Source organism: Rhinolophus ferrumequinum, chromosome 11 (assembly GCF_004115265.2).
Source record: "Rhinolophus ferrumequinum isolate MPI-CBG mRhiFer1 chromosome 11, mRhiFer1_v1.p, whole genome shotgun sequence".
Taxonomy (NCBI): Eukaryota; Metazoa; Chordata; class Mammalia; order Chiroptera; family Rhinolophidae; genus Rhinolophus; species Rhinolophus ferrumequinum.
The window spans coordinates 36,540,147-36,563,522 of NC_046294.1; the positions used below are offsets into that span (position 1 = coordinate 36,540,147).

The window sequence follows — 23,376 nt, forward strand, 5'->3', positions numbered from 1 at the left end:
ATTTCCGTACTGGTCTCTCAGCTTCTACCCTTGTCTTTATATAGTTTGTCTTCTGCAGGCAACCAAAATGACCTTTAAAAAATAAGTCACTAAATGCATTGTGGTGTCCTGGATTGTATTCTAGAAGAAGAAAAGGAAATTAGTGGGAAAGCTAGTAAAATCTGAACAAACTCTGCAGTTTAGTTAATAGTAACGTACCAATGTTAATGTCTTAGTTTTGAAACATGTAACATGGTTATGTAAGAAGTTACTCAACCAAGCTTCTTTTAATGTTACATGGGAACTCTTCATACTAGTTTTGCAACTTTTCTGTAACTCTTAAATTATTCCAGAATAAAAGGTTTATTTTAAAACATGAAAATAAGCAGAAAAAACAACTGTAAATTAGAAGAAAATCAAAGCCAAAAGATGGTTCTTTGAAAAGATTAATACAATTTATAAACTCTTTAAAAAATGTTAAGTCATGCTACTCTTTTGCTCAAAATCCTGTTTACTATCAGTAAAATTCAAAGTCCTACTCGTGGCGTTAAGGCCCTCTGCGTTCTGACCCTTTACCTCTCTGGTCTGGCTTTCTACCCCTTTTCTCCTTTGATCTGTAGGTATGCTTCCCAACTGGGACTCTTGTGCTTGTTTCCCCTACTTTTAATGTTCTTCCCCTAGACAACTTGCATGCCTTACCTTTTCAGTTCATTAAGGTTTGTGCGCAAATGTCTCATCAGAGAGCTCTTCACCAATCATCTTATCTAAAATAGTGACTCTATCATATTTACTCCTATTTTTTTATGGCTTTACTGAAATACCATAAAATTTACCCATTGGAAGTGTACGATTCAGTGATTCTTTTAGTAAATGCATAGAGTTGTATTATGACCACAATTCAGTTTCTGAACCTTTTCATCACTCAAAAGTTTCCATGTTAAAAAAAAAAGAAAAAAAGTTTCCAAGTGCTACTTTGCAGTCACTCCACATTCCCAGCCCCAGCTCCAAACAACTACTGACCCGGTTTCTGTCTCGATAGATTTGCCTTTAATATTTCATGTAAATGGAATCACACCCTATGTAATCATTTATATCTGATTTCTTTTGCATACCATACTGATTTTAAGCTTTGTCCATGTTGTAGTATGTAAGTTGTAGGATGTTTCCATAGTTTGTCCCTTTTTTAAAATTGCTGAATAGTTTGATTGTATGGATATACCACTTTTTGTTTATCTAGTCACCAAATAATGACATTTGGACTATTCACAGTTTTTGGTTATTATAAATAATGTTGCTATAAGCATCCATGTGTAAGGCTTTGTGTGGGTACATGTTTTAATTTCTCCTGGGTACGCAGTAGGAGAGGTCAGGGAGTTACAGAGGTTTTAAATCCTCTTCGCCTTAGTTTTTTAGAGATAAGATGTTAATTGATTTTAATAAGATGAAGTTAGGGTTGCAGTAGGGATTCTGAGGCAAGGAGTAATGGTTTGGCTTCATATTCTAAGGGGAATGCGAAAGAGCTGACCAAGAGCAGGTAAAAGGAATGTTAAGTGGCATGCCAGTTCCTGCTAAAATTGGAGACTGCTGAATCTTATGATTGTGAGATTTTCTTTCGAAGTGCTCAGCTGCCTGGTAGAAGAAGCAGGGAAGTCTCTGAGCTCAAACAACAGGTTTTGTCAGAATGAGGGTGTGAGAGCTGGAAGCAAAGGAGATTGTGATCAATATGAAATTGTAGGTGAGATCCTGATAGGGTGCATTATTGGGGTTGAAGATGCTGTGAATTTTCCACATGGACGTTTATGTAACTGAGGGTTATTATTGGATGCAGGGGAGAACGTCAGATAAATATCCAGAGAAAAATATGGCATGTAGTGGGGGAAATGACTGCATGTCAGTGGCAAGGCAGAACAGTCAGTCAGGGGCCAAGTCAGGAGGCAGAAACTATGATATTAATAGTTATTTGAACAGGGAAATTTAAAGAATCATTAATAACTACAAGAGGACTCTTAAGACAGGAGTTGGCATATTATTGGCATGCTAACTTTGGCCTGTCTCATGTTTTTGTAAATAAAGTTTTATTGGAACATAGCCACGCTCATTCATTTATGAATTATCCATGTCACTTTCCATGCCCTATAGAGTTGAATTGTGACAGAGACTGTGTGGCCCACAAAGCCTAAAGCATTTACTATCTGACCTTAAGAAAAATTTGCCAGCTGTGCTCTAAGGGGTCCAGAAGTAACAGGTGCAAAAAAGCAGCTCTCAACTCTAGGTTGAGGAGCAGTAGAGTGTGAAGGAAGTCTGGAGACTCATGATAGAGCTTCTCCGCAACCCCAAGTTGAAATTGAACCTCTTTGAAGAGGGTTTAGCTATCACAAGAGCACACAGCTTGCCTGTGGCAAAGAAACTTGCCAGAACTGTCAGATTGAGAGATCATGGCTGGATGGTGTGGCTGCCACTGTTCTTTGACCTCCCTGCCTGAATTGAAAAATGGAGGAAGGGAACCCTGATGAGAAGAAGAATCTTCATGCTACGGCTGTTGAGTACCCCTTTGATGCCCTCTATTGACAAATCCTAACACTGTGCCAGCTGGCAAAGGAGAAGCGTTTATAGGGTCTATCTAGCTCCAGTATCACAAAGTAGAGCAAAGAAGGGTGGATTTGGAACTGATAGAAAATTACTTGATAATTGGCACATAAAAAATGATGGAGAATAGTGTAGGAGAATGGTATGGAGCCTCAAAACGGGAAAGATTTTGCATGAAGATGGAGAAGTAAAAGTAAGCAGAAATATAAGTAAGCAAAAACGGGGAGCTCAATAACAGACCTTCAAACCCTGAGGACCGCAGGGTAATTGGGTGTTTGAGAAAATGAGGTGGTTTCATGGAAGCATGAAGGCAAAGGGAACGTGCAGTTTATGGTAGCCAAGCCTCAAGGGTGGAAAAATTTTAATTTTTAAGGGATGTTACAGTACTGAGTTTCAGCCCATTGTAATAATACTTGGCACGTAAGTTTGACATAAATGTTTCATGAATTAATTCATTATATAAGAATTTTTTTTAATGAAATACATACTTTAAAATGATGATGCAGGAGTGGAGGAGTATTTTAAATCATTCTCATCGGATAAATGATTTTATAATACATTTGTACATGTATACTTTTAAATCATGGTAAAATCAACTGTGGCTGAATAATTCAGAGGGATTGTCCTCAAGAAGTTTTTTCATCAGACAAAACATTTAAAAAAAAAAAAAGAAGGTTGAATAGATGCAAATAATGCTTAAAAGTTGACTCACTTCTAGTAACTGTTGCTCAGTGTTAGTAATATGAGAACAACCTCTGAAGAACTTGGTTTTTGATAGCAAATTTTTGCAGGAGGGAGAGAAGGGTTGATGTTTTTAATGTGGAAATTATTCCCAAATAAGAAGAAAAAAGATAACTCCAATTTTTTTTTTTTATGATTTAGCAATTTGTTATTGCTGTTACTTCTGACTCTCATATGAAATTAAGGGCACTTGCTTGTGAATAATTGTGTCAGGCAAAGGGAAATTAACCGGGTCTGCTTTTTCCTACTTTAAACTATATAATTGAAAAGCTGTTTTATTTCTTTTCTTTTTCATCACAAAAGAGTAAAGGATGTCTGTTCTTAGGCATATCAAAAATGTCTAGTTTCTAACTTCATGTCTGAAATTGATCCTTTAAATTCCACATACTTACATTTATTTTACTTTTTATTTTTAAAGAACCAGCACCGAGCAGTAGATCAAGTAATTAAAGCCGTAAGAAAAATCTGTAGTGCTTTAGATGGTGTAGAGACTCTTGCCATTACAGAATCAGTAAAGAAGCTCAAGAGAGCAGTTAATCTTCCAAGGAGTAAAAGTGCTGATGTGAGTACCTTTTTTTTTTTTTTTTTTTAGTAACTAGCATTTTATTAAAACATGCAAATATGTGCTTAAGTGAGCATCTGTTACTTAAAGGGGGAGACTTTTGCTTCTGCTGGACAAGATGTTATCATTTTAACTTTGGCTTTTGTTTGAGTTGATTGGGTAAAGTGAGGAATTCCTAAGAAGAGATGGGCTGCCTTGGAGAGTTGACATTGCATAGGTGGATCCCAAACTGAATCTTTGGTGTATGGAGGAGGAGCTATGGCATAGAGGAGTTGATTGGGGATTTTAAGGTGGACACAGAGCTTGAAGGACTTGGCTGGTAATGTAATAGGTGCCATTTCTCCCTCTGGATAGAAATGTCTCTGACTGCCAGGGGGGGAAGCTCTATATTGGACTGTACCTCCTCCTTGTTGGAAAGACCCACAAGGTTCAGTAATAGTGACTTACTGCCTCAGCAGCAACCGGGGTGGGAGCCCTCTTTTGCTAGGGGATTTAATTGACTGTGTTCATACAGATGTTCATAGCTCTTATTGGAAGGATGAGAAAAGGTGGATCACAAAAGATGTGATAAATTTAAAGTTGTGTTGGTGGTATGCCCCTCAACGATATCTAGGTGATAGCTCAAGCCATCTATTCTCACAGAGAGCCTATCCATATGCTATACAGAAATGTGGGTCTTTTTTCTTATTATGCGCTTGTTTTTTGAAATTAAAAAAATATATATGAAATCACTTGGAGGTGACCAACTACCATGGTCCTAATGTTGTCTGAGCTTTCTATTCATTATTTCATTTGCTTGGGTAAAGTAGGAGGAGAGCTCAATTTAAATACTTACAAGATTTTTTGGAGACACTAAATGGTAGTAGAGTTCTACCGTGTTTCCCCGAAAATAAGACCGAGCCGGACTATCAGCCTCAAAGCATCTTTTGGAGCAAAAATTAATATAAGACTCGGTATTATTTTAAATAATATAAGACCAGGTCTTATATAATATAATATAAGACCAGGTATAATATAATATAATGTAATGTAATACAACATAATACCGGGTATAATATAATATAATACCAGGTCTTATATTAATTTTTGCTCCAACAGACGCATTAGAGCTGACAGTCCGGCTAGGTCTTATTTTCGGGGAAACATGGTAGTTTCTTTAAGGATATCTTTGTTATGCTAATACCATGTTTCCCAGAAAATAAGACCTACCCTGAAAATAAGCCCCAGTTAAGTTCGTCAGCCAGACGGTCACATTTAGTACGTTATGATGATGTTCCAGAAGAAGATGACATGACTGTATTTGAATAAATGTAGATTGGTGTACATGAAAAAATAAGACATCCCCTGAAAATAAGCCCTGATGGAGCAAAAATTAATGTAAGACCCGGTCTTATTTTCGGGGAAACACAGCAGTGTAGCAACTAATGGAAAATAAAATACTGTATTAGTGTACTTCACATTTTTGGGTTTCCAATCTTAAATTGTTTAATGAGTCAGATTTTTGTTGTTTTTGTATATTCTGCAGTAATTTTCAGTTGTTCCATGCTTTTCTTGATACGAAAAATAATCTATTTGATTGGGTTTTTTTTACTTTCTTTCTTACTGTTTTATTCATTCTGCAGACACTTTTGGGAGATTTCCCTGCAAGGGGGTTTCTAGATACTGCATTTATAATTAAATGTATTGAAATGAATGAAAGGTAAACCTCTTAATATTATATTATGGGCAGTTTTCTGGACTAATTTGTATGTGTGTATGCAGGTGACTTCACTGTCTGGAAAAGGAGACAATAGCAAGAGTTCATCAAGGGGTATGTCTTTTTAAGTTCTTTAAATTTTATCAGTAATTGTTGCGTTTTTAAAGAGTTATATTAACAACTTCTTTAAATCTAGGCTCACTGAATCCTGAAAATCCTGTTCAAGTAAGCCTGGACCAATTAACCGCAGCAATTTATGATCTTCTCAGACTCCATGGAGATTCTGGGAGGAGTCCTGCAGACTGTCCCCAAAGTAACAGGAGCGTCAAGGAAGCGTGGACCACAACTGAACAGCTCCAGTTTACTGTGTTTGCTGCACATGGCATTTCAAGTAACTGGGTATCCAAGTAAGTGACCGTTTAAAAGAAAATATGTACAACTCTACCTAGAAGTTGTTCTAATCTTGTAAAAATGCCAGCATCCGCTGTTACCTTGGTATTAAATGGATGATACAAAAATCACCAGCAACCTTGTGGTTTTCATAAAAAGTACAGAGATGTTTGAAGCTATTCCAGTAAAAAATATCACTCCTACTACATGTAAAAAAGGCAAGAAAATATATGTTTAAACTTACAAGGGCAAACGTTGATTAATAAATTAGTCAGTTTATGACTGCTACTTTTTGCCTTTCCTGTTTGGAACCAGGTTAATTTGTAACAGAGTGTAATGGCACTAGACTTTAACACTTTTTTTTTTCCTTTTTAGTAGTTTACAGTTTAGGCTTTGAAGTCTATAAGAGCGTATTTCTTCTGTTGAGTTTTTATTATGGGGGGGTTTTTTTGTTATTGTTTTTTCTTTTTTTGGTCTATACCATAAAGTTTGCCAACTTCAACTTATTTGGAAATGACTAATAAAATCTGAAAAGTCTGAATTGCGTATTTTAAATGAAGTAATTTCATAATAATTTAATGCTATAAAATAAGGTAAACTCTGGTGAAGCCATACCAAACAAATTCTGCTTAAAATTGAGCTTTAGATAACACAGATAAGTAAGCCGTAAAAATAATATAATGAATGTGATACATTAATTCATTCAATAAATATTTACTGAGCACCATCTGTGAGCAGTATTCTTAGTGCTGCTAGATGAGCAGCAAACCAGGCAGCAAAACCTCTCTGCCCTCCTGGAACTTGCGTTTAAACGGCTACTACTGCTTTCTGAAGGTATTTCATTCTTTTAAATAGTTATAGGGATAATACTATCCACGTCTTCTATACACACACAAATAAATTTAGGAACCCAATGAGGAGAACAAATACTTAGTAGCAGACGGTACAGAAAACTGCAGTAATAATTAACATAGAAAGTTAATAAAATACTGAAGTAAAGAGGGATAGATAGAAAGAGGTTGAGAACAGCCATTAAATAGCTAGGGGTGTTATGTGAACCTATGAGATTAGATTTGAAATATAATTAGAATGATTAATATGTTATATATATGAACAAAGTGGTTTACATGTAAGTCTAGCAGTAAGTTAGAATACTAGTAGAATACAGTTTGATTGAACCTAAGATTCCTTCCCTACAAGATTGCCTGATTAGATCTAACCCACTCTGTACTTATGGCGATTAGGGGCTAAATTATTGCTGTCTAATGAGAGAATGTAATATCATCTGCCCCCATGGATGGGAGCCTTCTAATAGATTGGGAAGACTGGCTTAGTGTAAGTCAGAACAATGCACTATTAATATGCTTAACTGACTTTATTTCAGTGGTTTAGCAAAGGAAAATGGTACCTACAGAAGATAATGTTTGTACTCTTTCTTCCTAGAATTTACCTAGAAATGAATAATTACTCAGTGTCATTCAACTAAAATCTAAAGCTAGTAACTAACTGACCACAAAGTTCAGGTAAATTCTCCGCTGGTATTATTTTGCCCCTTAGACCGGCAGCTAGGGATACGTGTTTCCTTCTGTATTCCCTTTGCTATACCTCTGTTTTTACAGAATTTGCAATAGTTAAATTTCAGATGTTTTTCCATAAGTTCAAATGAATGGTGGCCAAATTATTTCAGATAATAGTCACTTTTAGGGAAGAATGGCTAATATGTATTTGTATTAGTTAACTAATTTGTATTATCAAATAAAAATGAAATTAAACTCTTTCCTTTCTCAGTTATGAAAAATACTACTTGATATGTTCCCTGTCTCACAATGGAAAGGATCTTTTTAAACCTATTCAATCAAAGAAGGTTGGCACTTATAAGAATTTCTTCTATCTTATTAAATGGGATGAACTGTAAGTGAAATTTCTGGCTTTTTTTTTCTTTCAGTATGCCCTGTTCTTTACTTTTTTCCCATATATGAACCCTAGTTTTTATTTTATTACAATTTCCATTGAACCCCTTAAATTCTTACTGACATCTTTAAGGTCTCTTCTAGATAGATTCTATAGAACAGACTGAAATTCTTATTTAAAAATCTGAAATACTATTTTAAATCTACATGTTAAATTGTAGAGCGATGCCTTTAATTCTTCCTAGATTTTGTCAAGTTAAAAAAATACATACAATTCTAGAAAATGGTGTTTTATAACATTGCTTACTTTAGTATTTATTCTGTAACACTGTATATATGAAGCCTAGTTTTTGGTTAACAGCTTTAAAAAGGTACCTTAAGTCCATGTGCAAGATGATATTTTGCACTGTTAATATTTTTTAAATATTGTTTTTAAACTAAGGGAATGCTTTCATTATTTAGGCAGATAGATAATTGCAGAACTTTTTTTTATTCTGCATTTAATAAATGGCTTCCTTTCTTTAATTATGAAAATAACACATGTCTGTGAAAGCAATCAAATAATTAAAAAATGCATACAGGGTAAAAAGTGTCACTTTATTTTCAACACTTACCATCTCATGGCTCCTCAGAGTGACCACTATTGACTTTATGTGTTCTTTCAGGCTTAAAAAAAAAAAGTATTGGTAAACATATATGTCTGTGTGTGTGTATGTATGTGTATGTGTATACATATATATACACATACACATATACATCTCAAATCAGAAACATTAATCTAGTTTTTCCTGAAGGAAATAAAAATGACTACTATTATTTTGCATAGAAATTGACATTGGAAGTCTTAAGTAAAGGCATTAACAATTTTTTAAGAAAGAAATGATATATTTTAATGAAAATTTTAATGAATGTGTTTATTTAAAATTTTTACAGTACATGTTAGCCAAGCTTGCTACTTAAGTAAGGATTACTCAGGATTAAAGATATTTGATAAATCAAATCACCTAAAATTTTCAGTTTTATTAAAGGGTTAATCTTCATATTTGATCTAATTCGTGTTTTTACCAATACCTTTTTCCCCCATAGAATCATTTTTCCCATCCAGATATCACAGTTGCCATTGGAGTCACTTCTTCACCTTACTCTTTTTGGAATTTTAAATCAGAGCAGTGGAAGTTCCCCTGATTCTAATAAACAGAGAAAGGGGCCAGAAGCTTTGGGCAAAATTTCTTTACCTCTTTTTGATTTTAAACGGTAAGTGTAACTGAGTGACAGTGAGTTAATGTGGACACATCTGCAACATCAGAATTAGCTAGAGAACAGGGTGGGGGACCGTGACATACAAGAGACAATGACCTGCCTTAGTTTTTCCAGCATGATAAAGGACGACAATTCAGAGACACAGATCAGAGGGAACCAAAGTTATTTATTCTGCCATAGTTTGAGCATATCTATATGGGTATTCATAGGATTGTTTGCCACTCACTGTTTCAGGAGAAAAGCAGGAGCCAGTTCATTCTGTAACTGTCATTTTATGTAAAGCACTATATTATTGACATAATATTTGTGGTTTTTTAGGTGCCCCTCATATTACTAAAACAACTCCATTTTTCCTCTTCTCATCCCTTTCTCATCCTTAAGTTTCAGAGTCTACAACTGGACATTATTCCCTTCTCTTTTCCTGACTGCCTGACTAATCTACCGTTACTCCGTTGGGCCCCTGCCCTTTAATCTTCAAAGGTCCTACATGGGTGCAGAAACTCATGGATACTTAGGGGTAAAGGAATTCCTTTTGAGCTTTGTGTCTACTCGTAGCCAGTGGAATAGTGTAATCTATCCGGCCTTTCCGCTATTTTGATTATATATTTTAAGTAATAATATGTTCCATGGGACCATCAGGAATCGTCCTAAATAAAAAAAATAAAAAATCAATTGAATTAAGTTTCCTATGGTACATGGTAACATTCTGGAGAGTGAAGCTGCACATTAGCATATTAAAGTATCTCTAAAGTTCTGCAGTCAAGCCTATCATGTTTAATAACAATATGACTGTAATAACAAACATAGTATTTACTGTGTGCTGTGTATTCGTCTGAATGCTATCTGTATATCCTTATATCCCTCACAACAACCCTATGACGATAGGTGTTGTTCTTATCCCTTTTTATAGAGGGGAAAATCAAAGTACTGAGAGCCTAAGTGACTAGCCCTGGGGCACTTAGCCAGGTAATTAATACCCTGTAGAATTGGGATCTGAATCTGGGCACTGGCTCCAGACTCTGTTTTCTTAACTGTTATCCTGTATTGCCATTCTCAAACTTATTTGATACCGTGGTGCTCTTTTTGTTCTAGATTATATCTTTTGAAACATTGTGTCCCTCTAGACAGTTTGAAAAATGACTTATTAGTAATAACTGATCTATTGAACCTACAATAAAACAGTTAAAAACTGAGAATGAAAAGTTATGCTAATTTAGTTCTACTTCCTTTTTCCTTTTAAATGGCAAACACTGTTTGATTTTCTAGGAATTATTTATTAAAATTATGTGATTTTGATACACCGACTTCACAAATTTTGTTCTTAAAATATTATTTTCCCATGTACTGAACTATAGCATTTATTTCTATATTTTTCTTTTAGTCATTTCTCCTATATTTGAGGAGGCAATACAATATTTTTTTATTCTCTACCTTTTTGTGGGCTCAAATTTTATTTGACACCTGACATAACCGAAGACTGTACCACCAGACTAGAGAAAAGCAGTTGAAGAGATTATTAATGATGTGTTTAGAACCTTTTGCCAAATAGGATCCATAACTACTCTACAACAATTGGAGGGGAACTGTGTTCTCAATTGTCTTTAATAAATTAATGTCAGGAAATAGTTATGTGAGAAAGTAAAATGTAATTGTTATCATTATCATTCATTTTTATAAATAGGTTCAGTTCTGAAAACTTTCTTGCTCTTGAAAGCACCAAGAGTCTTTGCTTCATTAGAGATATACCATCACTTTTTGCCACTTTTGTTTTATAGTAATAAAAAAGTTTTTTAGATGAATAACAACATTCTTTCAAAATTTAAGAGAGAGAGGTGCTGGGCAGTTGATTTCTGTTAGACAATTTAATAGTTTGTATCCAACACTGCTGTTAAAACAGTGAGCACATGGCATTAAGCTGGAAGCTTTGCCAAGTGCAGTGACCTACGTATCTTAAGGCTTAGCATTCAAAAAAGACTCAGAAATTAAAAGGGAAGATGATTTTTACATTAACATTTATAGAGAAACAAAGTGTTAATTAGCTCAGTTAATGTACTAGAGTACAGTGATCAGAAATCTTGGTCTTGAAATTCTTTTAAAAATAATATATGTTTTTGTTCAACTTGTATATAACCTGATGAAGTTAATATCATGCAAGCCAAATGACTTAGATGCATTTTAGTCAGCCTTTGATAACAAATGAGTTCACTCATTTTTAAATAAACAGAATCAAGCATTTAACCTGCCTTTCCTTTACAGCTGTATCTCAGGGTTACCAAGTAATTGATGTGAGAAAGTTTTTCATAGAAAATTTTCAGTTAATAGATACAGAAGGAATGTTAGAATATCACAGTTTTACAACCCTTACTGAAATAATTTAGGCCAGGGTTTCTTAGTCTCAGCACTACTGACATTTTGGGCCAGATGATTATTGTGAGAGGCTGTCCTGTGCATTGTAGGATGTTTGGCAGCACCCCTGGCTTCTGGCATCTGGTAGTACCAACCAAAAATGTCTCCAGACATCTCCAAATGTCCACTGGAGGCCAAATCACTCTTGGTTGAGAACCATTGACTTAAGTAGTGATTATCAGTGCCTGCTTAAAACCATTATATGATTTGCTTTTCCTGGAACTTTATAGTGGATGGTTTAGACTGACAGCACCTGAATCAACTGATTTTGTTAACATCACAGAAAGAGAGATAAACCAAACAATGTGTGCCTCTTTATTTGATAAAATAGGAAGTAGTATACAATAGAAAGTATTAAGAGTTTTTGCCAGATAACTAAACCTGAATCAGATCAAGCTTCTGGAACTACTATTTTATAGAATATACAGGCTTGTACAGGGACATGCTAAATGACCAGTGGAATGCAATCAATAAAATCCAGGATATAGAAAAATCTCAGAACAAAAGATCTGGTTTCTTCACTAAATGGCAGGGGAAAGAAAGATGAGCAATAAAACAAGAGTCAGCCAACTTTTTCTGTGAAAGGGACCAGATAGAAGTAGTTTAGGCTTTGCACGTAGTATAGTTTCTGTCACAAAGACAAAAGCAGCAATAGACAATGTATAAGTGAATGAGTGTAGCTTTATTCTAATAAAAGTTTATTTACAAAACCAGGTGACACGTTGGAGTTTTTCGACCCTTGAATTAAAAGATGACTTAAAAAGCATATATAACCAAATGCAAGTGTTGGACCTTGCTTGGATCCTTATTCGAACAAACCAACTGTAAAAAAAAATTTACTTTTTTTGAGACAATCAGGAAAAGATGTATACTTACTAGATAGCCGACGATTTTAAGTAATTGTTAATTATTTTAAGAGTGAGAATGGCATTGTACTTATTTTAAAATAAACCTTTATTGTTTAGAGACATATAACAGTATTTACAGATGAAATAATATGATAGGAGTTTGCCTTAAAATCTAGTTGTGAGTGAGAGTGGTTCTAAAAAAGACAGACTAATGTGTCAAAGATTTAAAGGCTATTCACCTGTAAGAGAAAACATTAAGACGGGAATCTAGTTTTGGAAAGGATATTTGCTGTAACAAAGTTTAATGAAGTTTATAGTTTCCTGCTTTTATGTGTCTCATGTTATTTTTCAGAATTTCTTCTGTGCAAAGATATATCAATATCTTTATTGATAAATGTTTTTAATTTAAATAGGCCATAAACTGATAGTCTAGGGCAAGTGTAAGCATACTACAGCCCACTGCCTGCTTTTTGTAAATACAGTTTTGTTAGAATATAACGCACATGTTTATGTATGTATTGCTAATGGCTACTTTTGCAGTGTAACAGCTGAGTTGAGTCTCTGCAATGAAGATTGTATAGCCCAGAATGTCCAAAATGTTTACTATCTGGCCCTTTGGAGAAGAAGTTTGCTGACCCGTTGGTCCAGGGCACAGATATAACTTTTCATCTCAAATGACTGGTGCCATTCACAAGAGGGTACTGGTTTGAGGGGCATATGTTTTTGTTCTTCGAGTAAAAGTCAGGGAGCAGTTCTGTAATCCAAGCTACCACTTTGAGAAGTATTCCTTTGTGGGCTGTCCTGAAAGACTGTCCTTCACCTTCCTGTTTATAGAAGTCATTTTGGGGACAGGTGACTCTGTCTTTATCCAGCTTGTGTTCTATCCCCAACTGCATTTCTCCTACGAAATGTTCATTTATTCTCCTTCCCTTTGTTCCAACCCCCACACATCAATACATTTACCTAAAGGATCAGTACACAATGGAGAGTGACTCCTGATGTGTTCTTAAAGATGTTATTTTACACACACACACACACACACATATATATATGTATATATATACATATATATATACAAATATATAAAGAGAGAGAGGGAGAGAGAGGATGCTTCATAAATGTTTGAATGCTAGCATTTCAAATTCATTACCATTTGTTGTGAGTTTTGAATTAATTTTTAAAATGAAAAACACGGTGTTCTTCTATTTACATTCATGAAGGTTTTTAACATGTGGAACTAAGCTTCTGTATCTTTGGACTTCGTCACATACAAATCCTATTCCTGGAACAGTCCCCAAGAAAGGATATGTGATGGAAAGAATAGTGTTGCAGGTAATGGTACTTCTTGACATGTGCAGAAGTTTAAATTTAAATTTCTTTATAAAAAGTGTATGCATACCATGATTTAGGTTATCATTAAAGAAACAAAATTGATCTTGTTTCAATCTTAGGTTCTATTTTCAAGTTCAATGTCAAACCATTTCCTATTTCTGAGAAACAGTAAAATATACTTTTATACCCATCCTAAGTAACGTGTGCTCTTGAGAATTACCAACAATGGTAATCACTTTAAACAAAATGACAAGAAACATTAATTTAATATTCAATCTAAAATTAACCCTGATGGATTAAAAAAATGATTTTCTCAAAGACAATGAAAATAATGTAATAAATATGTGGCCTGTTCAGCGGTAATTTGATCAACTTCTGTTAAACTTTTAAGGTTGATTTTCCTTCTCCTACATTTGATATCATTTATACCACTCCTCAAGCTGACAGCAGCGTTATACAGCAGCACAACTTAGAAACATTGGAGAGTGATATAAAAGAGAAACTTTTTGATATTCTTCACAAAGATTCATCACTTGGGTATGCTCCTTTGATTCTGTTTTTTGCTTGGGTATCTCTTACAATGTAAAGCTCAAGTTAATGGTTTATTAAATGCCCTGATTTAGTTCATGATTTAGCAATGTTCTTGGTATGGAAAGTTTTCTATATCTGTTTTTAATTATATAAAGCGACTGTATGAATACATAAAAATTTAGAAATTTGTATAGGTCAAACTTTTTACATGATCAAAAGGCAAACAGACTGGGAACTGTATTTACAGTAAATAGCAATAGATTAATTTCCTTAATGTATAAAAAATCTTTTCATATCAAGAGAAAAACCAACTACTCATTAGTAAATTAGACAAAGAATATTAATACGTAATTCTTCAGAAAAGAAATACAATGCCTGTTAAACATCTGAGAAGATGTCAACCTCTCAATAATCAAGGAAAATTAAATTAATAAAAGATACCATTTCACACACATCACTGAAAATTAGATTGTTGAAAATTAAAATGTCTCATCATGTAAAGTGTTGATGAGGATGCAGGAAAATGGGGATTATACTGTTGGCAGAATTCTAAAAAGCTTTTGGAGAGCAATTTGGCAAAACCTACAAAGGTCACAATGTGCATAGCCTGACCTAGCAATTCCACTCCAGTTAGTTATATTATCTTAAGGGAACCCTTTTTATATTTGCTTGTGGAGACAAGAATACTCATTGCAGTATGTGTTTGGATTTTTGTAAAACTGATAGGGAATGTCCATTAATAGGGGTTAAATTTATGATACATTTATTCAACAGAATACTATGTAACTATTAAGAATGATGATATAGGGGTGCCGGATGGCCCAGTTGGTTAGAGCGAGCTCTTAACAATAAAGTTGCCAGTTCAATTCCCACATGGGATGGTGGGCTGTGTCCCCTGCAACTAAGATTAAAAACAACGGCGACTGGATTTGGAGCAGATGGGCTCTGGGAAAACACACTGTTCCCCAATGTTCCTCAATTAAAAAAAAAATGAAGTTATAACTATGTACTAATACGTAATAAGATGTTAAATGAAGAAAGCAAGGAGCAGAATAGTGTTTGTAGTGTTACCATTAAAAGAAAAAGGATCTACATATACCTATGTATTTACTTCTATATAAATGGACTCTCTGGAAGAATACAAGCTTAGGCAGTTGCCACTGGCAGGGGGATTAGAAGGAGAGAGACTTAACTCTGCACCTTTATTTAATATTTGGATTTTTTTCAGTATTCCACATGAATACATTTCAGTGCATGTATTATATGCAAAAGTAGATGGATGGGTAGTAAAATAGAGAGGTCTTTCTTTCACATAAATATTTGTCATTACGATTATATTAGGATCTCCAAAACAAGTCCTTTTTTCATTTTGAATATTCCTCAATTGAGCTGTGTAATCATCTTCTAAACTTTTGTAATAGCATTTGTGTCTTATATGACATATGATAAAATGGATGAAGTCCTTGCTGTTGGGTGGATTTTGCTTATTCAACTGATTTCTGGTGCCTGGCATCTGGTTAGAGCTCAAAAATTTTTATTGTACTGAATTATCCTTAATTTTCATAACTAAGACTTTTCTATCAAGGCAGAATGATTTCTATTCCCCAAATTAGGGTAAATTAGTGCTGTTGGCTGCACATCGCGTTTTTCTATTCCAAATTAGTATTAATGATTCTACCAAGAAATGGCTATCCCAAAATGAATAAATTTCTTCTTTGTATTTTTAATCATTGAGACTATAACTGTCATTATGATATCATTGAGAAGTAATTTCATTCTGTTATGTATGCAGACTTTCTAAAGAAGACAAAGCCTTTTTGTGGGAGAAACGTTATTATTGCCTCAAATACCCAAATTGCCTTCCTAAAGTACTAGCAAGTGCCCCAAATTGGAAATGGGTTAATCTTGCCAAAACTTACTCATTGCTTCAGCAGTGGCCTGCATTACAGCCTCTGACTGCATTGGAGCTTCTTGATTCAAAGTAAGTCAACTGTAACTGAATTTATTTGCTCTGTTTTACTGTCAATTTTTCCAGTAAGGTATTATGTTGCAGGAGTACTTCCCTTTGTTTTAACGTGAAACCAATTCAATACAATGTAACTGTATAAATGTATAGTTTTACAAACATGTCTTTTCATTGAGGTTATTTAAAAGACATACCCATATCATTTAAAACGAGCCTAAAGAGAGAGTTAGGTTGTAAATTTTGGATAATTTGTTGTATTTTTATGATGTAGGCCAGAATTAATTTTCATAAGCTTAAGATTTCTAAACAGTTCCCTGATAATAGAATTTGTATAGCACAGTAAGATTTTCTTCTATAAAAAAAAAAGAAGCAGCACATTGTTTTTGAATAAAGAGCTATTTGAGCACTGTTTGTCAGGAATAGATTGAGATTGTGTTTTCAGGAAATACAGCTTCATTAGAAAGAAATCACCATCAAATCTTGATTTTTGTGGTACTCTTCTAGGTTTGCTGATCAGGAAGTGAGGTCCCAAGCTGTGACCTGGATCGAGGCTGTTAGTGATGATGAGCTAACAGATCTTCTTCCACAGTTTGTGCAGGTGAGGTTTTTACTTGGTTACCCACCCTCCTTATTCTCCCCGCAGTTTTTATGGGTAGGGAGCTTGCTAAAGGATACCCTTTCCGTTTTGATACTTCTGGAGTATGGGTATGTTGAGGTGCATTGCCTTTGGGTTTAGTGTCTATTTTTTTCTACTATTGTCAGCTGCCCCATTGTAATTCTTTCACTTTTTAGATTCTCAAAACAAACCAGACTTGAGCTTTTCTTGCATTTTTCTTTTCTGGCCATTTAAACATAGCTAATGAATGTTACTCCCAGGTATATACTTTTCTGCTTGATTTTATTAATTTAGCCTAAGTTAATTCATCTCTTTTATTTTGATCAGTATTGTCTTTCATCAACAAGAGTAAGCTTTATATAATTTCTCTTTTGATATTTTTATACTAACAATGTAGTTAGCATGGGTTGGACCATTAGTAATTCTTATTTTCCTTTATGTATAGGCATTGAAATACGAAATTTATTTGAACAGTTCATTAGTGCGCTTCCTTCTGTCCAGGGCATTGGGAAATATACAGATAGCACACAATTTATATTGGTAAGATTTAAATTTTCTTAAGTGCTTTATTTCCATTCCTAGTATTTATACAGATAACATACTCTGAAAGTCTAAGACTTTCCGAGTCTTTTAGACTTCCTACTATGAATAACAGATGTTTTATTGAGGCAATATTATAAAGAAGCTAAATTTTTTATGTCCTTAGAGATGAAACAAAAAATAACAAAGCTCTCTGTTGCAAAGATACTTAGCATGTTAGAGCTCTATAATAGTGAATAAGTTTTTACTTGCTTACATAGCTTAAAGTAAATTCCTGGATACCAAAAATTGAACTTGCTTAATTGATTTTTGAGAGATGTTCATCCGGTTTTCAGAAGTGGCTGACATAAATATTTTGCTGTATTAGGCTCCTCAAGGATGCCCTGCATGATGCACAGTTTGGTACCCGATATGAACATGTTTTGGGCGCTCTCCTCTCGGTAGGAGGAAAAGGGCTCAGAGAAGAACTCTTGAAGCAGACAAAACTTGTACAGCTTTTAGGAGGCGTAGCAGAAAAAGTAAAGCAGGCTAGTGGATCAGCCAGACAGGTATGTACCCACAAGAGGGAACATAAATATTTTGATATTAAAGGATCTTTACAGTGCTGACAAGTTGTTATTCTTTCTCAATAGACATCCAGTAGAACTCTAACTAGATCTATGCTATTTTGAGATGAATTCAAAGGTTGTTTAAAATCTATAGGAAAAGATTTCACAACCTAACTCAGAAAATCAATGCTTTTTAATTCCCATGCTTATATTTCCTTTCTGGTTAAAATTGTTCTGTTGAGTTTCTTTTTCATTATTTTGTTTTTTAACCTTTTGTAACTGTATAAGTAAAACTATGAATTGATGGTAATGTTTTAAACATCCAAATAATGAAGAAGTTTATAGAATAAAAAGTTAAGACTTTTCCATTTTTATTTTCTCCGTGTAGTTCATAGTTGGCTGTAGGTCCATCTTGGTAATTTTTTATGATTTTACACTTGAATACACTTAAGTATATATACAATTTTTTTGGAGTTTAAAAAATTTTTTTTATAGAAATGTGTATATATGTTGTTGAGGTAAAATTTACATAACATTTACACAAATTTACATAAATCCACCATTTTAAAGTATACGATTTGTTGGCTTTTAGTACATTCACAATGTTGTGCCACCACCACCACCGTCTAAATCCAGAATATTTTCCTCACACCAAAAAGAAAGCCTGTACCCACTAATCACTCACTTCTCATCCCTCTCCCCTGCTGCCCACCCTGATAAGCACTAGCCTGCTTTCTACCTTTATGGATTTGCGTATTCTGGACATTTCATGTAAATGGAGTTATACAATATGTGGCCTTATGTGTTTGGTTTCTTTCACTTAGCCTAATGTTTTCAAGGGTCATCCGTATTTTAGCATGTGAACATGCTTCTTCCCTTTTTATGGCTGAATGACAGTCCATTGTGTAGATAATACCACATTTTGTTTATCCATTCATCAGTTGGTGGACATTTGGCTTGTTTCTACTATTTGGCTATTATGGAAAATATTGCTATGAATATTCCTGAGTTTCAGAGCACCTGTTTTCACTTTACCTAGAAGTAGAATTAGTGGCTGGTATAGCAATTTTATGTTAACTTTTTGAGGAACCATTGAACTGTTATCCAGCTGCACCATTTTATATTCCCACCAGCAATGTAGGAGGTTTCCAGTTTCTCCACATCCTCACCAACATTTGTTGTTTTCTGGGTGTGTTTTTTTAATTTATTACAGTCATCTAGTGAGTGTGAAGTAGTATCTCATTGTGGTTTTGATTTGCATTTCCCTAATGGTTAATGATTTTGAGCACATTTTCAGGTGTTGTTTTTGGCCATTTGTGTATGTTCTTTGGAGAAATTTCTTTTGTAAGCCCTGTTTTAATTTGTTTGTCTTTTTGTTGTTGAGTTGTTAGAGTTCTGTATATATTCTGGGTACTAGACCCTTATCAGATATACTATTTGCAAATATTTTCTGCCACTCTGTGGATTATCTTTTATTTCCTTGATAGTGTCATTTGATGCACAAAGGTTTTAATTTTATGAAGTCTAATTTATTTTTTCTTTTGTTTTCTTGTACTTTTATTATCGTATCTTAATGGATTCTTATTCATTGTCAAATCTAAGGTTGCGAAAATGTATACCTATATCTTCTAGGAATTTTATAGTTTTACACTTATATTTACATCTTTTGTTCATTTTGAGTTATTTTTTACATGGTCTGAGATAAGGGTCCAATTTCATTTTTTTACATGTTGTTATCCAGTTATCCCAGCATCGTTTGTTAAAGAGACTGTTCTTTTTCATTGAATGATTTTGGCACCCTTGTTGAAAATCAGTTGACCATAGCTACGTGAATTTATTTCTGGACTCATTAATTCTGGTCCATTGATCTATATGTCTATCTTTATGCCATACTGTTTTCATTACTGTAGCTTTGTAGTAAGTTTCGAAATCAGGCACTATGAGTCCTCCAGCTTTGTTCTTTTTCAAGATTATTTTGGCTAATTGGAAGTCCCTTGCAATTCTGTATGAATTTTAGGATCAGCTTGTCCATTTCTGCAGAAAGCAGTTAGAATTTTGATAAGGATTGTGTTGAATCTGTAGATTGATTTGGGAAATATTGCAATCTTAATATTAAATCTTCCAGTTCATAAACATGGGCCGTCTTTTCATTTATTTAGATCTTTAATTTCTTTCAGCAGTTATACTTTTTTTTTTGTAAATTGCTTTTTTTACTTCATGTTGGAGAATTCGTGTCAGTACTTTTAGTTATACTTCATGTTTCTTAATGTGTGCATAGTATTACAAGGTACTGTAGCATAAATTCTGAACTGTTACCTCTATGTCAGTAGGTTGTATATGTATTTTTCTTTACCCAAACTGTCCTGCAATGAACTTTAGAAGTTTTTGCCCCTTTGCTAGTATTTCTTTATAGGATAGGCCTACAGGTGAAATAGCTGAGTTAAGAGCCATGTACATTTTTAGTTATAATAGTTTCTATTAGATTGCTCTACCAAAAAAAGAAAAATGTATACACTTGCCTCCTCACCAACAGATTGTGAAAGTATCTGTTTCCCATCCTGTTGCCAGCTCTAGATGTTCCTTCAATTTTTCATCTATTCAGATGAAAAATTGCATCTCATTTTTGTTTAATTTCTATCCCTTTGACTGTTAGTGAGTTTTAACTAATATGTTAAATGCAAACATAGGTAATTTTGCCCCTATATTTATAGGTTTGCCCGTTGTGATTTAATTTTTATAGTAAAAATCAACTCTTGTTAGCAATAACTCTTTTGGACTCTGACAGTTGGGGCATTTTAAATGTTGGGTTCACATCATCATTTTGTTTTCTTAAAAATAGGTGTTTATTTTCATTAGGTACTTACAGTACCAATCTCTTTTCCTAGGTTGTCCTCCAGAGGAGTATGGAACGAGTACAGTCTTTTTTGCTAAGAAATAAATGTCGCCTCCCTCTCAAGCCAAGTCTTGTGGCAAAAGAATTAAATATTAAGGTGACACATAAAATACTTATAAGTTCATATTACATTTCAAAATAATGTGTAGGAAGAAGGCAAATGGGCAGGTATGCTTAAGGCAAAAGAGGCTAAAACCTGCATAGGTTGGTTATAAATATTTGTGGCTGTCTGTCTGTATAAGATCTGTATTTTTCTTAGGATATTTTTACCTAATTACCATTTCTGAAAGAACAAAACAGTGTAAAATTATTTACTACCTCAAATTAAATTATTTTTTACTATGGTATAATAGCTATATGAGAGGTATATATTGTAATTCTAGTGATAAAACTACCCAGTCACAGGTTGGCATTTTTTCCCCTTCCCTTGTGAATATCCAGATAGACTTCCCGGGTTTATAGCACTTTTTAGAGCCATCAGAAAGTAGTTGAGTAATCATCAAAATTGAATAAAATATTTTGAGTAAAATTGAGTAATATATATAATATATTTTGAACTAGGCTAATAGTAATATGAATAGTGGATTTTGTCTATCCTGAGTTCAGCAAAAGCAACCAATTAATTCATCCATTAGTGTCTGTGATTTTGAAAGGCCAGGGTCCAACTATCCATAACAGAGTTTCAGATTTCATTTTGGTTTTTTTAAGTTAACATGTGGCTACTCTTCATTGAAATTTAACAGTGGGTGCTTGACTTGTATAATTATGTCATTTGGGGGCAGGGTGATTACATTTTCCCCTTCGGTTTTGTTATTTGCCTTTAAATTGGTCACACTGTCTTAAATTAGTTTTTTTAACCAATTTTATTTTAAAATCAGAATTCATCTTTGCTAATGAAATTGTTTAATTTAGTGTCACAATTTGATTCCATGTCTTATTAATAATATTAATTTTAAGAATACCATAAATAGGAGAAGTAGAGATCTCATCCCAGATTACACTGATTTAGAGGAAAGAGAAGAGTACACAAACTTTTGTGCTTTGTTGAGAAATTATGACGCTTTTAAAGTTCAAACTTTTAATAGTTTTTGTCACAATTTTTTAACGTTTTGCTTCTCTGCTTAGAGAGTAGTAGATGATATTTTACTCATATGCGCTATGTTTAAGTTTCAAAAAGTATTTTTATATACCTCTTATCTGCCAGATAATCTATTATTTCATCTGCCATAAATTAGAGGAATAAGTCAGAGGACAAATGCCTACAACAAACAATTCTTAAACCCTTTTTTATTCCAGTGCTATCTTTCTAATGCTTAACATGTTGTATTTGTAGTCATGTTCCTTCTTCAGTTCTAATGCTGTGCCCTTAAAAGTCACAATGGTCAATGCTGATCCAATGGGAGAAGAAATTAATGTCATGTTTAAGGTGAGCAAAATAAGATTGCTTCGTTTTTAAATGAAAATTTAATTCTTTTCTCAAATTCCTTTTCCAAAATTGCAAAAGTAATTTTGTTTATTTAATGTTTAATTAAATGTAATTATTATGTGAAGGGTTATCACTGACATAAACTGTTTCCAGGCAGATTTGGGAATAAATGCAACTCGGCTAGAGCTGCTGCCGTACTGGTTGAGCACATCATAACTTCAGGCACTGCCTTTCACACAGATTGTGATGTGAATGGTACCCCCTGGAGCTGTGCAGTGCAGAACTGCCAAACCTTCAGCAGTGGTGCTGTGAGAAGCAGCAGGAGTGGAGTACACAGAGTAATCTATTATCAGTCAAAGTTGTGTGCATTGTGATCATAATTAATATATTTTGAATAAAGAATGGAGAGTTTTAGCTAATTCAATGAGGTTGATTAGTGGATGTTCATAAAGATAGCTTCTCTTGAACCGCCTTTTATATATATAGCAACTTTCCATACACTTGGATCTGGTTTTGGACTCTATTTTACTGATGTAGTTGCCTTTTCCTAAAATAGGACCATCTGTTTAAATACAGAAATTTTATACATTAATTTTCAATGTTTGTTAAGGTAAATCCCCCCCTTATTTTTTTCATAATGTTCTTGGCTAGTCTCAAGATTGTATTCATCATTATGTGTTTTTAACTTATTTTATCCAATTTAAAAAAGAAAATGAAAACTTGGTGTGATTCTAGTTAGAATTAATTTATTTTTGGAAGGCTAACTTTTTTAAAGTAAACTTTACTTTGAGATAATTGTAGATTCATAGTTCATTATACGAAGTTATACAGACATCCTGTGTACCCTTTACCCAATTACCCCTGCTGGTGGCATCTTGCAAAACTATTGTACAATATCACAATCAGTATATTGGCATTGATACAGTCAAGATATGGAATATTTCGATCGTTCGAAGGTCCCCCCATATAACCCTCTTAAAAAATTGAATATAATTTACATGCCATAAAAACCAACTTTTTAAAGTATGTGCAATTCAGGAAACTGAGATGTGAAGAGGTTAAGTAACATTCTCTGGAATGCTGCGGAAAAATTAAAAGGTAGTTCTGTTAATCTCTTCTTCACTCTTTTCACTATTCCCCCTTCCC

At 33.9% G+C, this 23,376-nt stretch overlaps 1 protein-coding gene across 1 annotated transcript in view; it reads left to right on the top strand.

Moving 5' to 3' along the window:
• The window catches only part of PIK3C2A (phosphatidylinositol-4-phosphate 3-kinase catalytic subunit type 2 alpha), a 92,837-nt gene that overhangs the window by 52,503 nt on the left and 16,958 nt on the right, over nt 1-23,376 (top strand). Inside the window, exons 9-21 of the mRNA XM_033120179.1 lie at nt 3,725-3,868; nt 5,630-5,678; nt 5,761-5,971; nt 7,743-7,865; nt 8,951-9,118; nt 13,599-13,710; nt 14,102-14,247; nt 16,034-16,222; nt 16,712-16,805; nt 17,269-17,363; nt 17,731-17,911; nt 20,797-20,901; nt 22,138-22,230. Of these exons, the coding sequence (XP_032976070.1) occupies nt 3,725-3,868; nt 5,630-5,678; nt 5,761-5,971; nt 7,743-7,865; nt 8,951-9,118; nt 13,599-13,710; nt 14,102-14,247; nt 16,034-16,222; nt 16,712-16,805; nt 17,269-17,363; nt 17,731-17,911; nt 20,797-20,901; nt 22,138-22,230 (1,710 nt within the window). The remainder of the gene's footprint in view (nt 1-3,724; nt 3,869-5,629; nt 5,679-5,760; nt 5,972-7,742; nt 7,866-8,950; nt 9,119-13,598; nt 13,711-14,101; nt 14,248-16,033; nt 16,223-16,711; nt 16,806-17,268; nt 17,364-17,730; nt 17,912-20,796; nt 20,902-22,137; nt 22,231-23,376) is intronic.